This window comes from Lepidochelys kempii, chromosome 4, assembly GCF_965140285.1.
Source record: "Lepidochelys kempii isolate rLepKem1 chromosome 4, rLepKem1.hap1, whole genome shotgun sequence".
NCBI classification, from domain to species: Eukaryota; Metazoa; Chordata; order Testudines; family Cheloniidae; genus Lepidochelys; species Lepidochelys kempii.
Window position 1 is genome coordinate 134,426,295 of NC_136383.1, and position 15,007 is coordinate 134,441,301.

The following is a 15,007-nucleotide window of genomic DNA, read 5'->3' on the forward strand; positions in this document are numbered from 1 at the left end:
GGTGGGAATGATGTTTGGTGACACATCAAAGGCTTAGTCTAAGCTGCAGAGACCTACACAGGGAGTTAGTCAATCCGTATTAATGTACCCAAAAAATGCACCATGGGATTTAAAATAAAAATGAAAAATTGCAAAAATCTCTTATGACAGTGAGGAGGTTGCTACTTTGTTTTGGTTTTTTTAGGGAAAAATAATAGTGAAATCCAAAGTGCAAAGGCTTCTGGAGCTTTCATTGTGGCATTAGGAAACAGAGAGAGAGAGAAATAAAGTTGCCTCATAAAGGGCCCCATCCTACAAACTGCTGACCACCTCCTGTAAAATACTTGACTACCCTCAGTTCCTGCTGATGTCAGTGGGAGCTGAGGGCATCCCAGCAACTTGCTGGAGTGGCTCAGCACCTGGCTGATCAGATTTGAAGCCCTTAATAATGGGGGTCATATTTACTTGGAGTAAAGTAGATTCTAGAGGCTTTTTTCTCCAGGCAGTTTAGTGCTAGTGAACTTGATAGTGTGGAGAAGCTTGCTCTGACAACACCCTGAGTATTACACCTCTTCCCTCCTCCAGATTACCTGCTTCTAGGGCTGAAGGGGGGGGTTTCTCTGTAGGCATTCTTTCCTGCAGCCTCTCCGCTGGGTGCCAACAGTGTATATTATTGCAGCACCTGTGAAAGCCAATTGAGATGTGGGCCCCATTGTGCTAGGCACTGTACAAACATAATAAGTCCCTGCCCCACAGAGCTTGCAGTCTAAATAGGCAAGTCAGACAAAGGGTGGGAGGAGAAACAGTGACTCACCCAAAGTCACACAGTAGGTTAGGCAAGGCTGGGAGTAGAACCCAGATCTCCTGATTCTCAGGCCAGTGTCCTACTCAGTTGACCATGATGCCTCTGATAATGGGATGGACATGTGTGCCATGCTAATGAACAAGTGTCTGATGGTAGCAATCTGTGATCACTGCTACTTACAGGGGCTCCGTCCTCCCCCTGTAGGATATGGATAATTGCTATGGAGCTCAGTAGGAGTTATATATAGGAGATACTAGAAAGTGATAGTGTCCCTGGGCTGCATTTCATTTGCTGACCTATGGCTGAGCAGCTCTGTATCCTGTTACCATTCATGTGAGCCATGTGGTGCCTCATAAAGATATTTTTGAGGGATGTCAGTATCTGCTTCCCTCCACCACTCCCTGTATTCTATAGCTTCAAGCTGCAGTAGTGCTACTGTAAGCTTTACTGTAGAACGCTGTAAGGGAGGTGGTATTCCCTGCATACTCTCCATTCATGAGTCTGGCTCTTTAAATGCACACGGCTGTTATCTAATGTAAATATGAAAATATTTCAAAATAAATTTTTAAAGCCTCATTACAAAGCTGAGAACGTTAACGATTTGGAAATTATTTTCAGCTGGTACAGTTCCCCCTGTCGCTTTCCTCATCTCCCCCGCTCCTGCACAGTCTTGCTAACGCTCATTGCGGAGGTCTGGCGAAAGCCATCTTACAGTCGGGTCCTTTTTCTCTGGTGGATCCAGAGACATGACGTCAGGGTGTTTTTCTGTGAAGCACACAGGATGTTGCAGCCAGCCAAGAGCTGTGTTTATATTGATAACGTTACAAGTATTTCCTCTCTGTTTCCGAATCAGCAGAAGGCGGAGGAGTGGGGGAGGGGAGGCTCAGATTGCTCTAGCTTTGGGGAAGGATGCATGAGGCCTTTTACGTTAAGGACTCAGCACAGCTCTGTCATTTATTTATACTGCATTTGGGGAAAGGACTTATTTAAATAACGGGACAGGAGAGATTCTCTCAGGGAAAAGACTGACTTGCAAAGGTCTCATACTACATGGGGTGCTCTTTGTTGCTCTGCACTGTGGATCATTTTTTAAGGTGATGAAACAGCTTTGGCAAGTGATACTTGATGACATTAGCAGCTCGCTCCCAAGCCTTCTATTCAGTGATCTCTCTGAGCATTTCTGAACCCTTCTCCTCCCTGTGCAATCTGCTTGAGAATCAACTAACTTTTTTTTAAACATATCTCAAGGGGGCTGTTAAGGCAGACCGCTGCATTACAACTTATGTAATCCTAAATCATGTCCAAGATGTGTTAGCCAACTCAACTGTACAGGCAAGGAGAGACTTACATCATTTTGTCTTCTTCTAATGGCCTTTCTAGCAATTGCCCACAGGGCTGTTCCAGGAATTGTTATGTGTCTTTGATGTAAGTTCCTGTAGCCCTCATCAATACAGTGATAATGGCTATGTATGGAGAGCATTCTCTTTGCTGTCATTGTGCAGTCTGATTTCATCCCTGTCTTCAGTTAGTGAGGAATCAAAAAAAAAAAAAAAAAAAAAGACGTGCCCTATGAACCTCATTCTACCACAGGAGGAGGCAGCCTAATCCAGTGGATAGGATACTATGCTTGGATTCAGGACTCCTGGGTTCTATTTCTGATTCTTTCTGACTTCAGACAAAATTTCACCTCTCTGCACCTCAGTTTCCCCATCTATAAGATGGGGATAATATGTAAAGCCCTTTGTGATTTATGGATCACGAAAGCTTATGCTCAAATAAATCTGTTAGTCTCTAAGGTGCCACAAGTACTCCTTTTCTCTTTGAGGATACAGACTAACACGGCTGCTACTCTGAAACCTGTCATTGGGCAAATAATGCCTTTGTTCCTCCATGCAGTATGCTTAGGCATGCAATAAGAAGGCATCCAGCTTGATGGAAATTGGGAACAGTCCAAAATGCCTTTCTTTTGAAATAAGAAGTGGTGATGGGAGGTGCAGTATACACATTTTCCATTGATCAGTCAGATATGGGTTGCATAGAGAGACTTAAAGAGCAGAAGTGCCATGTGAGTACTAAGTGGTGGTGTTTCAGTGTGAATAGGAAGCCTCCCAGATACAGTGACTCATCTGTTCATCTTTATACAAAATGTTACTCTAAATCCAGTGTTGGCATATGCGAGTAAATCCCAAATGTGTTTTAAAAATGAAAGGTTGGGGAGAGGAGAGAGACTTCCCTATCTTATTTGCACAGAATAAGCACCTCCTCAGATTATCTGGTGGAGGAACCTCATACCTTGCAATCTGAAAACTCCAGAGCTCACAAGTTGCCCTGCTGGGGTCCTTTTGACTGCCCCTGATCTTTAATCATGTACTTCTTAATAAGTGTTTGGAGAAACCATTTTCCAGCAGCTGAATGATTATGGCATGTGGGGGTCTGCCCTTCTGGCCAAACCTATGTTGAATTTTAGCAGCCATGTATGCGCTCTTCTGCGGAGAGGCACACTAGTGTATGGGTGGAGGTGTAAAGTTGAGGCTAATTTCACAGCATGGATTTGTCAAGAACAACCCATATCAAACCAACCTACCTTAATTCTTTGACAGGGTTACTGGCTGAGTGAATGGGGAGAAGCAGTAGACATGATACATCTTGATTTTAGTAAGGCTTTTGACACAGTCCCACATGACATTCTCATAAGCAAACTAGGGAAATGTGGTCTATGTTAAATTAATGCAGGGTGGATGTACAGCTGGTTCAAAGACCACACTCAAAGTAGTTATCAATAGGTCGTTGTCAAACTAGGAGAACATGTCTAGTGGGGTCCCGCAATGGTTGGTTCTGTGTCTGGTACTATTCAATATTTTCATTAATGACTTGTATAACAGAGTGGAGATTATGCTTATAAAACTTAGAGATAAAACAAAGCTGTGGAGGGGTTTCAAGCACTTTGGAGCATAGGATTAGAATTCAAAATGACCGTGACAAATTGGATAATTGGTCTGAATTCAACAAGATGAAATTCAATAAAGATAAGGGCAAAGTACTTCACTTAGGAAGGAAAAATCAAATGCATAACTACAAAATGTGAAAAACTGGCTAGACAAAAGAACTACTTAGAACTACTTAGGGCGGTGTTATAGTGGATCACAAACTGAATATGAGTCAACACTGTGTTACAGCTGCAAAAAAGGCAAATATCATGTTGCAGTGTATTAACAGGAGTGTATGTAAGAGTTAAGAGGTAATTGTCACACTTTAACCAGCACTGGTGAGGCCTCAGTTGGGGTATTCTATCCAGTTCTGGGTGCTACACTTCAGGAAATATGTGAACAAATTGGAGAGAATCCAGAGAACAGCAAAAATGATAAAAAGTTTAGAAAACCTGACCTATGAGGAAAGGTTAAAAACCAGGCCTGTTTAGTCTTGAGAAAAGAAGAGACTGAACGGCAACCTGATAAGTCTTCAAATATGTTAAGGATTGTTCTAAAGAGGACTCTGATCAATTGTTGTCCATATCCACTGAAGGTAGGACCAGAAATAATGGGCTTCCTCTACAGCAAAGGAGATTTAGGTTAGATATTAGGAAAAGCTTTCAAACTGTAAGGATAGTTAAATACTGGAATAGGTTTCCAAGGGAGGTTGTGGAATCCCCATCATTGGACGCTTTTTAAGAACAGGTTGAACAAACACCTGTCAGGTGGCCTCAGCGCAGAGAGCTAGACTAATGACTTTTTGAGGTGCCTTCCAGTCCTACATTTTTCTATGATTTTGTGTTCCTTCTGCTCTGTCTTCATTACTTGTGATCCGTCACAGACTAGTAATTCATACTGAGAAAAATAAATGGCTGTGCTTGAGATGGCAGTAATGAAAAAAGTCTTTGTGATGCAACCTGACACCAGGTGAGGCTTTCCTGCTTTTGGTTTCCTTGAAGGATGGAAGCTTGCATGGTTTATGGTGAAGTTTGCTCACATTCACAAACCTTTGAAGTACAGAGAGGCCTGAGAAAAAAGCCTCACTCCAGTCCCCAAAAGTTTGGGAAGGTTAGGATCTCTACACAAACAATGGCTTAGGACCGTCTCTGCTCTGGAATGAAATTGCTTTGCTTTGTGATTTTTGCATTAAAATCCTATAGTTTCGCATGGTCTTGGTGTAAATCCGGGGAATCTGGATGCTTCTAGGAGGCTTAAGGGAGAAAGTATAACTAGAACAGTTGTACTGAGCATGTGATGCTTCTTGCTTTATATCTGTGCTCCAGGATCTACACTGGTTTACGGTTACCTGTGAGGGAGTTGGTTGTAACCCTAAAAGCCTTAAAAGGTTTAGGTTCAGAATTTTTGAGGCCTTCCCTACAATAGAGAATTAAACTAGTTGTACTAAACCAGTTTCAGCACAAGCAGTTCAGTGTATATGCATTATCCATGCCTGAACCAGTTGAACGCACCCACGTTAGCCCTAGCCTAAACCATTGTTTTCTGGGTAGCTATCCCACAATTCCTGGCTTGGCTTCCAGAAGCAGTGCATTCTGGGAGAAGTTGCAAGACGACCAGTTGAACCATTTCAGCTTGCCTCTGTTCATGCTGGCACTAAACTGTTTCAGACTGAACTGGCTAAGCTTTAACCAGTTATTAAACCTTCTGGAAGACTGGCTGTTCTAACTGGTTATGAAGCCATTTGGGGAACGTTCTTATGTGTGGATGCAATGTTTTCTAAGCAATTTGCTCTCACTAGGGCAGACCAGATCGCAGAGACAACTTCTTCCCTGTGTGATACCAGAGTAGTTCAGATCACTTGATGTGCTCAAGCTAGCAATCCACAGTTTAATCAGAAGGGGCTGGCAGCAGGGTGACTTCAATGAAGGGTCCTTGTCTCTAGAACTGAGTTCCCCCATTGGTCCAGGAGAGCCTGGGTTTGTTGACCTTTAGGTCATCCTGCAAGTTTGATTTCTGCAAGGCTTTCTGTGGGAAAGAGGGCTGAGTGGGTGGTACAAGTCCCAGTTTGAGTGGGGCTGGGAGGACCTTGTATTTTGGACATTGTTTCTAGCGTGTTTATGACTTCAGTGTTGTCTGGGTGCCCAGAGCTTGGGATGGGCCCAGATTGAAACAGAACAAAATAAATACAGTGAGAACTGATGTCATAGGAGAAGGGAAAAAATAGGCTGAATGTCAAGAGTAAAACCTTCTCTGGCAATGAGATGGCTTAATCAGTAGAACGGTCTGTCAGTTAAGGGAAGCGGTAGAAACTTTGTCCCAGGAGACATTGAAAATTAAACTGGACAATTGCCAATAGCATGTACTACAGGGAATTACCCTGCAATGGAAACTGATTAACTAAATGGGATCTAGTAGGTCCTCTCCATCTCTGACTTCTGTGAGCCAATTGAATTGTGCTTTTAGATTAATTTGTACTGACATCAAACATCAGGTGCAAAACCCAAGCGGATTAAAATGCAATTTACTGAATTTACTAGTCTCTAGTTCAGAAGCCTCAGTGAGAAGCAATGTAACTTAGTGGACACTGCACTGGACTGGGATTCAAGAGACTTGGGTTCTGTTCCTTCGCCAGCTAGCAGGGTGACCTTAGACACCGCTCTGTTTCTCAGTTTCCCCACCAGTAAAATAAGAGTAATGATATTTCCTTTTGTCAAGCTGCTTAAGCTCTACTAGGGAAAAGCTTTATATAAGAGCAAAGTGTTATAGATAACTGTGTTGGACAAAGCTGGGGAGACTATTCTGTGGAGTGCAATCCTACACATGTTCCCTGTATGTGATGGGGCAGAGAGATGGACTAACTGACCTTAGTAGTAGGACTTTTCCATCTCAGTCGTCTATCCTCCTGGATGTGGGTGTGAGTAGTGGTTGGTAATGCACCCTGTGATTGAGCTGGTACAGGGAAGTGCCACAGGAGCTCTAATACAGCATGTTCACTTTCTTTTCTAGGTCAACATGGATTCGTGGTTCTTTGTCCTCTTGCTTGGAAGTGGCCTGATGTGTCTAGGTGCGCACGTCACTACCTCAGGTGAGAGATGATGTTCATCGCTTCCTCTCCTTCTGGTTGTAAACAGTAGTCGGGATTGAATGAGGAGATCCTCAGATCCTTAGTGATTTATTGCCCTCATCCCCTTAATTACCTGCCATGAAGAAGTGTCTGACAGGAGTTGGAGATGGTAAAGATGATCAGTATATGGTGTCTGCTAGAAGATAATGCTGGACCTGCAAACATCGAAGATCCTCACTTATTGTGTGTGTGTTTGTTTTTTTTAATTAGTCATGCTCATAGTTAAGGTAGCAAAGGCAGGGGATAATATCTGTCTAAAACATCTGCTCTTCTATTGCCCTTATCACTGCAGGATCTAAAGCCATCTCCGTACTGTGGGATTGACTTTTTTGCATTGATGTAGCTACAGTATGCAAATCCCAAGTGTACATGTGATGCAAGATGGAGCTTGCATTAGTGCAACATACCCAGCGACCTACTGGGATAAGATACATTGGTCACGCCCCATTGTGCACCAGTGCCGTGTGTTTATATTAAGGATTTGCACCAGTGTAACGTATCAGTGAAGTCTGACGATGCAATTCCCCAAGGCTAAGCAAGCCCTATATGCTGATTAAGCAATCTTACCAGTGGTCCAACTGAAAAATTCTTCCTTTCCGGACCCTAAGTCTAGTATGTGTTTAGAGATACTGAGATTGCGTCAAGGGGTGTGCACTGGATACACCTATCACTGCCAGTGCATGCCAGGTAATAGGTGCTTTAGGAACACACAGATACTGTATCAGCAGGGTTTATGCAAATTCTTTATAATCCTTGGTTCATTGATTCCATTCAGGTGGACAATCCTGATTGCCTGATGGGGACAGGAGGGAAGTTTTACCCCACAGTGTGCTGGCTGGAACCCTGAGGCATTCGTTGCATTACCCTGAAGCATTTTTTAGTGGGCACATCCCACCTGACCAAAATCCTGCAATTGTGGATGATAGGCATTGGTGGCCTTTGTGCCTTCCTGTTGGCAATATCCCCCGCTGATCTTACTGCCATGACAGGGAATATAGTGGGAAGTCATCTTTTCCTCCATTCAGATCCTCACACAGTGCCAAGTGAAACTATATTTGGACTCTGTTAACTCAGTACAAACGTTTGCTGTGTCAAATGATAGTTGAGGTCAGCTGCATTTAATACTGAAAACCTGCCTTTTAAATAATCTATGGTTGAGAATGAATGGGAAGGATTGAGATTGTCACATATCCCTGGTTGTCTAGAGCCAGACCCAGCTCCCATTGAAGCCACTGGAAAGACTCCCCAGGGATTTCAGTGGGAGCTGGATCAGACACCTACCAATCACTGAACTCCTGCGGTTCAGATGCAGGGCCTAATTCTCCTTTCACACTAGTGTTATTCTACTGAGGTCAATGGAGTTGCACTGAAGTAAAGTCAGAGGAGAATTGGTCCCATTTGGTGTTCCCAGGTTCAGCTGCCCCAGTGTTGGGGAGGGGAAGGAATAAAAGGACATTGGAGGTTATCTTGTGCTTTGTTACTTCCAGTGCCACCGTCCGTAGAGCACACCTCCACCAAGCATTCCGTGAAAGCCCCTACATCAGAGCCAGATGGCGGAAAGGGCACTAATCCAAACAGTCTGAATGCTAGCTCTCCAATGACCGTACCTAGCATGGCGCCTGGGCCTACTACCACGCAAGCCACAGAGCTCCCTCCTCACACCACTGTCAGCTTGCTGGGTAATGAAACCCATACCATGAGGACAACTGTGCCTGCACCTGGGTCCACCTCCAGTCCACCCAGCACGACGTCTTCTGCTGCACAAACCGCTTCACAAGACATAAAGACAGTGCCTGCAATGGGGAACATCACTGTGGCAGTAACTTCTCCAGAAACCATTGTCACTTCAGGTATGGCAAGGACACTTTTCATTCCTTCCTCTTCTTCCCTGTGCTCCAGGCCCCTCGCCCCTTTAATACTGGCTTTATTCTTTTTTCTGTTTGCTGAGAACATTTGGAAACCAGAAGTAAACTTTTTAGGGCCAGCTCCCCAGCTGGTGTAGACTGGCCCCTCTCCATTGAAATGAATGGAGCAAAGTTGACTTACACCAGCTGATGATCTGGCCCTTATACTTAGAAGACAGGGAAATGAAACCCAGGCTGTGTCCAGGGAAGAACAATGGTATGTGGCTAAGGCACAGGACTGGGATGCCAGGAGTCCTGATTTCTAGTCCCATTTCTGCCACAGGTTTTGGGCCAGTCACATCACCACTATCTCTTTCCTCATCTGTCTGGTGATACCCAGTCCCAAGGGTTGCGAAGTCATTCTTTAAAAGAACACATAAGCAAGAAAAAAAACTCACTGGGATCCTGCTCAGCTGAAGTGCTTTAGTGGTCCAAAGGGCAGATATTATCACTCTGTATTTGTATTTTGATAGCACCTAAGGACCCAGTCAGGGAGCAGGGACTCCTCATACTGGGCATCATACAAACACATATGAAAAACACGGTCCCTGCCCCAAAGAGCTGATGATCTAGGTCACCGTTCTGAATGGGATCCAAGAAGGAATTGCCCAGGAAAGGGATCAGGGCCCCCTAACAGTAGGTACTGAACAAGTGAATAACACAATGGCGGACCCTGCTCCAGAGAGCTTACAGTAAAGGCCACTTTTATAAATGTGGCCCTTGATTTCTGTGCCGCAGATTCTTTGTGTAACCTGAGAGACTGTGTGGTTCAGTGGCTAAGGCACTGGCCTGGGGGGCAAAAGACCTGAATTCTATTCCTAGCTCTAACCTGCTGTGTAATCTTGGGATCATTTCGTTCATCTGTGCTTGTTTCACATCTGTATAATGAAGAGAATACTTCCTGTTGGGAGAGATTCTCAGTCCTGTTATGCTGTGGGTCTGACTAGATGGCCATAGTTGTCCTTTCTGGTGTTAAAATCTATGATTATGTAAAATGGGGGAAATCACTCTGCCACACAAGAGGGTTTCAAGTGCTTTGTGATCCACAGATGGAAAGGGCTGTAGAAGTGCTGGGGATTGGAATAACAATGTCTGGTGAAAGGAGTAAGGGTTCAGTCACTGACACTCATTATGGTTTGTTTTGCTTTCTCTAGGTGAGCCGTCAAAAGGCCCAGGTAAGCGCTTACCATTAGACACTCACTCTCTATCCTAGGGCCTGACTGGTTTTAACTGAACCCTTGTTTCGATCGTTCTTCATATTAAGGTACCATTAATATATATTTTATAAAGGGTTAATAAATGACTGATAAATGTTATATGCATGTTACAGACACAAGTAGCATGTATTATCAATTGTTATAAGCGCCTCACTAAAAAGTGTTTAGAGCGGATCATAAGCCATGGTTATAAGCAGCCTGATGGACTCAATAACAATCAATTAACTACATCTAGTAGTTTATCAACTCTTTGTAAACTATTTATAAATGGATTTGTATGGTAAAGTGTGAGCCTTGTTTCTGAATGGTTGGTTCTACCTTTTTTTACTCAAGCTTCCTCACTGGTCCCAGGTGTCTGCCTTGCCATTCCCAGGAGGGAAGTGGGTCCGTGGAAGGAGATGAGGGTGGGCTTTTTCCCTAGCATGAATGTTCAAAAGAAGCTAGCTTTGTAAAAGCTGGAAACTCTGAGAGAAATGCACTTTAAATCTCCAAAGCCCTTTCCATTTATTTTTAGGCTTTGAACTTTGTGTTCAGTGAATGGTTTGGTTCTTTTATGTTTTGGAAGCAGTACCTGTTCATCCCTCGCCTCCTTTTCCTCTCCCCACCTCCTCCAGCCCATATGCCATGTGCATGTCACAATGTTTTAAGGAAGACAATTGTTTTATGCTGCTGCTGACTTATCAGGAGATACTACAAGTAAGAAAAACACAAACAAGGATCACAGAAGTTAGAGGCTGAGAGAGACCTATTAGGTCACATCTGGTCCATCCCCTGCCAGTCCATAGCTGTTCCCTACAGTGCTTTGTCTTACAAGTGTGTGTCTTGCAGGGTAGCCATTCCTGGAATTCTTGGACCCAGCTTCTTTATTGGATCAGGTCTTCATCTGATAAAAATTGGCATCACCCCATTAAAGGCAGTGGAACTATTCTGATTTACACCAGCTGAGGATCTGACCCATAGTCTTTAGACGCATGCATGAATGCACGCACGTGGTCACTGTTCTCTGTTGCACTGGTGTAGAATTATGCCCAGTGGGTAGCTACATGCAGTCACATTCTTAGGGGGCTCTTGTCTTTCTCACTGAGCCTTGGATGGTGCAAACAGAGCTCAGATTTTACATAGCAGCAGCCCCCATTTCAGAGTCTGCTCAGCCTGACTGTGATCTCTGGATTCATCTTTCTGTCTGGCAGCACTTTTTGCTTCCTCCTTCACTAGGCAAAGCTAATGGGACAAGTACAGGACTCTCTCTTAAAGGGGGCAATTTGCTTATGTGCTGAGACCCCAGTGTGAGGTTAAGTGGCAATAAAAGTGAACAGGGTTCTCAGTGCTACAAGCCAGCATGTATTAGAATGTAATAAAAAGCTTGAATTCCATTTGAAAATGGTATTTGTCATACTTCCACTGTTTACAAACAAGTGATTTCTTTGCCTTAAGAATTTCCTCAGTCTTGTGTGCTAGTTTTACTCCTGTTCTGTTTGCCACTGCATATTATATTTTTATACAAAATAACCTTGAGTTCTTCTCAGTTTATTTTTTATAGTCCATTTCAGTAGCCATTGAAACCTTTGTCTGCCCATCCTTCCTGGACCTGATGAGTGGTCTGTTTCTAGCAATACCAGCCCCAACTGCTCAAAAATCATGAGTCAGGTCTCAAAAACATAAGATCAGTTTAAATATCATGAGATTTGGGGGAAAAAAGTTGCAGTTATTTTATTTGGTTTCTGAGACATTAGGGCTCACTCAGCTCATGTTTTCAAATTTTTCTCCACAACCAGAACAGCTAAAAATGTACTTTTTTTTATTGAAATGAAAGCTGAGGTTCTCATGTAATCACAGCACTCCAGGAGATAGGGAGTCAAAAGAAGAACCAAATACTGTGAAGCAGGCACTAAAAACACAGGGGTTAATTGTGTCACAATATTGTTCGGTCTCAATTTCTAACACCCTCCCCCCCCCCAGTTGTTCTTACAATTTGTATTTCTGTGTGGCTAAGATATTCATGTTTTGTCCTTTTTTGTTGTGCAGGTGATTCTGATCCGGACAGAAGAGGTGAGAAGTTCACATCTCATTTCCATGTTATGTCCGTATACTGTGTGTTCCTCTGCTAAGCGTCACCAGCGGTGCTTTGGGTTTTTTTAATAGTGTTTGAAAGAACAGAATGCGTTCTTAAGGGCAGGATATCGAAAGTGCTCAGGGGCCAGTTTTTCAAGAGCTCATCACCTATTATTGGACTAGATGAGCTCAGCTTCCATTTAGATATCCAAGTAAGGTCCAGATTTTCAGAAGTATTCAGCCACCCAGAAGCTCCCCATGTGACCATTCTGATCAGATTTTTGAAAGTGCTTTCTGCCTAACGATATCTTAAACACAAAAAAGAAGCTTCCAAGAAGTAGAAGACTGGACAAATGACCAGGGAAGAGTGTAAAAATATTGCTCGGGCATGCAGGAGTGAAATCAGGAAGGCCAAATCACACTTGGAGTTGCAGCTAGCAAGGGATGTTAAGAGTAACAAGAAGGGTTTCTTCAGGTATGTTAGCAACAAGAAGGTGGTCAAGGAAAGTGTGGGCCCCTTACTGAATGGGAGAGGCAACCTAGTGACAGAGGAAGGAGGAGGATCTGGGGAACTACAGGCCAGTCAGCCTCACCTGAAATCATGGAGCAGGTCCTCAAGGAATCAATTTTGAAACCCTTAGAGGAAAGGAAAGTGATCAGGAACAGTCAGCATGGATTCACCAAGGGCAAGCTATGCCCGACTAACCTAATTGCCTTCGATGATGAGATAACTGGCTCTGTGGATGAGGGGAAAGCAGTGGATGTGTTATTCCTTGACTTTAGCAAAGTTTTTGATACGGTCTCTCACAGTATACTTGCAAGCAAGTTAAAGAAGTATGGGCTGGATGTATGGACTATAAGGTGGATAGCTAGCTAGCGAGATTGTCATGCTCAACGGGTGGTGATCAATGGCTCCATGTCTGTTTGGCAGCCGGTATCAAGTGGAATGCCCCTAAGATCGGTCCTGGGGCCAGATTTGTTCAATATCTTTATTAATGATCTGCAGGATGGCATGGATTGCACCCTAAGCAAGTTTGCAATTGACACTAAACTGAGAGGAATGGTAGATATGCTGGAGGATAGGGATAGGATACAGAGGGACCTAGGCAAATTAGAGGATTGGGCCAAAAGAAATCTGATGAGGTTCAACAAGGACAAGTGCAGAGTCCTGCACTTAGGACGGAAGAATCCCATGCACCTCTACAGACTAGAGACCAAGTGGCTAGGCAGCAGTTCTCCAAAAAAGGACTTAGGGATTACAGTGGACGAGAAGCTGGTTATGAGTCAGTGGGCCCTTGTTGCCAAGAAGGCTAACGGCATTTTGGGCTGTATAAGTAGGAGCATGGCCAGCAGATCGAGGGATGTGATCATTCCCCTCTCTTCAGCATTGGTGAGGCCTCATCTGGAGTATTGTGTTCAGTTTTGGGCTCCACACTACAAGAAGGATGTGGAAAAGTTGGAAAGAGTCCAGCAGAGGGCAACAAAAATGATTAGGGGGCTGGAGCACATGATTTATGAGGAGAGGCTGAGGGAACTGGGATTATTTAATCTGCAGAAGAGAAGAATGAGGGGGGATTTGATAGCTGCTTTCAACTACCTGAAAGGGGTTCTAAAGACTCATAGACATTAAGGTCAGAAGGGACCATTATGATCATCTAGTCTGACCTTCTGCACAATACAGGCCACAGAATCTCAGCCACACACTCCTGCAATAAACCTCTCACCTATGTCTGAGCTAGTGAAGTCCTCAAATCATGGTTTAAAGACTTCAAGGTGCAGAGAATCCTCCAGCAAGTGACCTGTGCCCCATACTGCAGAGAAAGGCGAAAAGCCCCCAGGGCCTCCTCCAATCTGCCCTGGAGGAAAATTCCTTCCCGACCCCAAATATGGCAATCAGCTGAACCCTGAGCATGTGGGCAAGATTCACCATCTAGATACCCAGGAAAGAATTCTCTGTAGTAACTCAGATCCCACCCCATCTAACATCCCATCACAGGCCATTGGGCCTTTTTACCATGAATAGTTAAAGATCAATTAATTGCCAAAATCATGTTATCCCATCATACCATCTCCTCCATAAACTTATCAAGCTTAATCTTGAAGCCAAATAGGTCTTTTGCCCCCACTGCTTCCCTTGGAAGGCTGTTCCAGAACTTCACTCCTCTGATGGTTAGAAACCTTCATCTAATTTCAAGTCTAAACTTCCTGATGGCCAGTTTATATCCATTTGTTCTTGTGTCCACTTTGGTACTGAGCTTAAATAATTCCTCTCCCTCCCCAGTATTTATCCCTCTGATATATTTATAGAGAGCATGGATTGATCTAGACTGTTCTCAGTGGTAGCAGATGACAGAACAAGGAGTAATGGTCTCAAGTTGCAGTGAGGGAGGTTTAGGGTGGATATTAGGAAAAACTTTTTCACTAGGAGGGTGGTGAAGCACTGGAATGCGTTACCTAGGGAGGTGGTGGAATCTCCTTCCATACTGGTTTTTTAAGGTCAGGCTTGACAAAGTCCTGGCTGGGATGATTTAGTTGGGGATTCGTCCTGCTTTGAGCAGGGGGTTGGACTAGATGACCTCCTGAGGTCACTTCGAGCCCTGATATTCTATGATTCTAATGTGTTTGGGCTCTGTAGAAAATCTGGCCCCTGCCTGGCACTTGTGGATGTTAAATTCTTTTGAAAAAAGTGCTTCTATTGGGGGTGCCAAACTCTTTTAAAAAATCTGGCATTAGAACCTCCATAGATCTGGGTAAATAATTTGTATCTATTAGAGCTATTTGAAGAATTTACCTCTCCTTTTCTGCTTGGGAATTGCCTGTTAATCATGATTTCCCCTAATGTGTTCATTTTTCAAAGTATTTGCCAAATAATTCCTGTGAATAATTCTTGTTCATGAGCAGATCTGGCAGCAAATAATCAAAATTCCAGCTGTTTTGATTATAATGATAGGTCATTTGGTCTGTTTCTGTCATGTGATTAGTTGAGTTTAGTTTAGACA

General features: G+C 43.7%; 1 protein-coding gene across 6 annotated transcripts in view; it reads left to right on the forward strand.

The window, feature by feature from the left end:
- The window catches only part of PTPRA (protein tyrosine phosphatase receptor type A), a 259,596-nt gene that overhangs the window by 189,951 nt on the left and 54,638 nt on the right, over window positions 1–15,007 (forward strand). For all 6 annotated transcript variants that reach the window (XM_073342939.1, XM_073342931.1, XM_073342934.1 and 3 more), the window contains 4 exons: window positions 6,718–6,796; window positions 8,323–8,685; window positions 9,894–9,914; window positions 11,982–12,005. In XM_073342939.1, coding sequence (XP_073199040.1) covers window positions 6,718–6,796; window positions 8,323–8,685; window positions 9,894–9,914; window positions 11,982–12,005 — 487 coding nt within the window. The remainder of the gene's footprint in view (window positions 1–6,717; window positions 6,797–8,322; window positions 8,686–9,893; window positions 9,915–11,981; window positions 12,006–15,007) is intronic.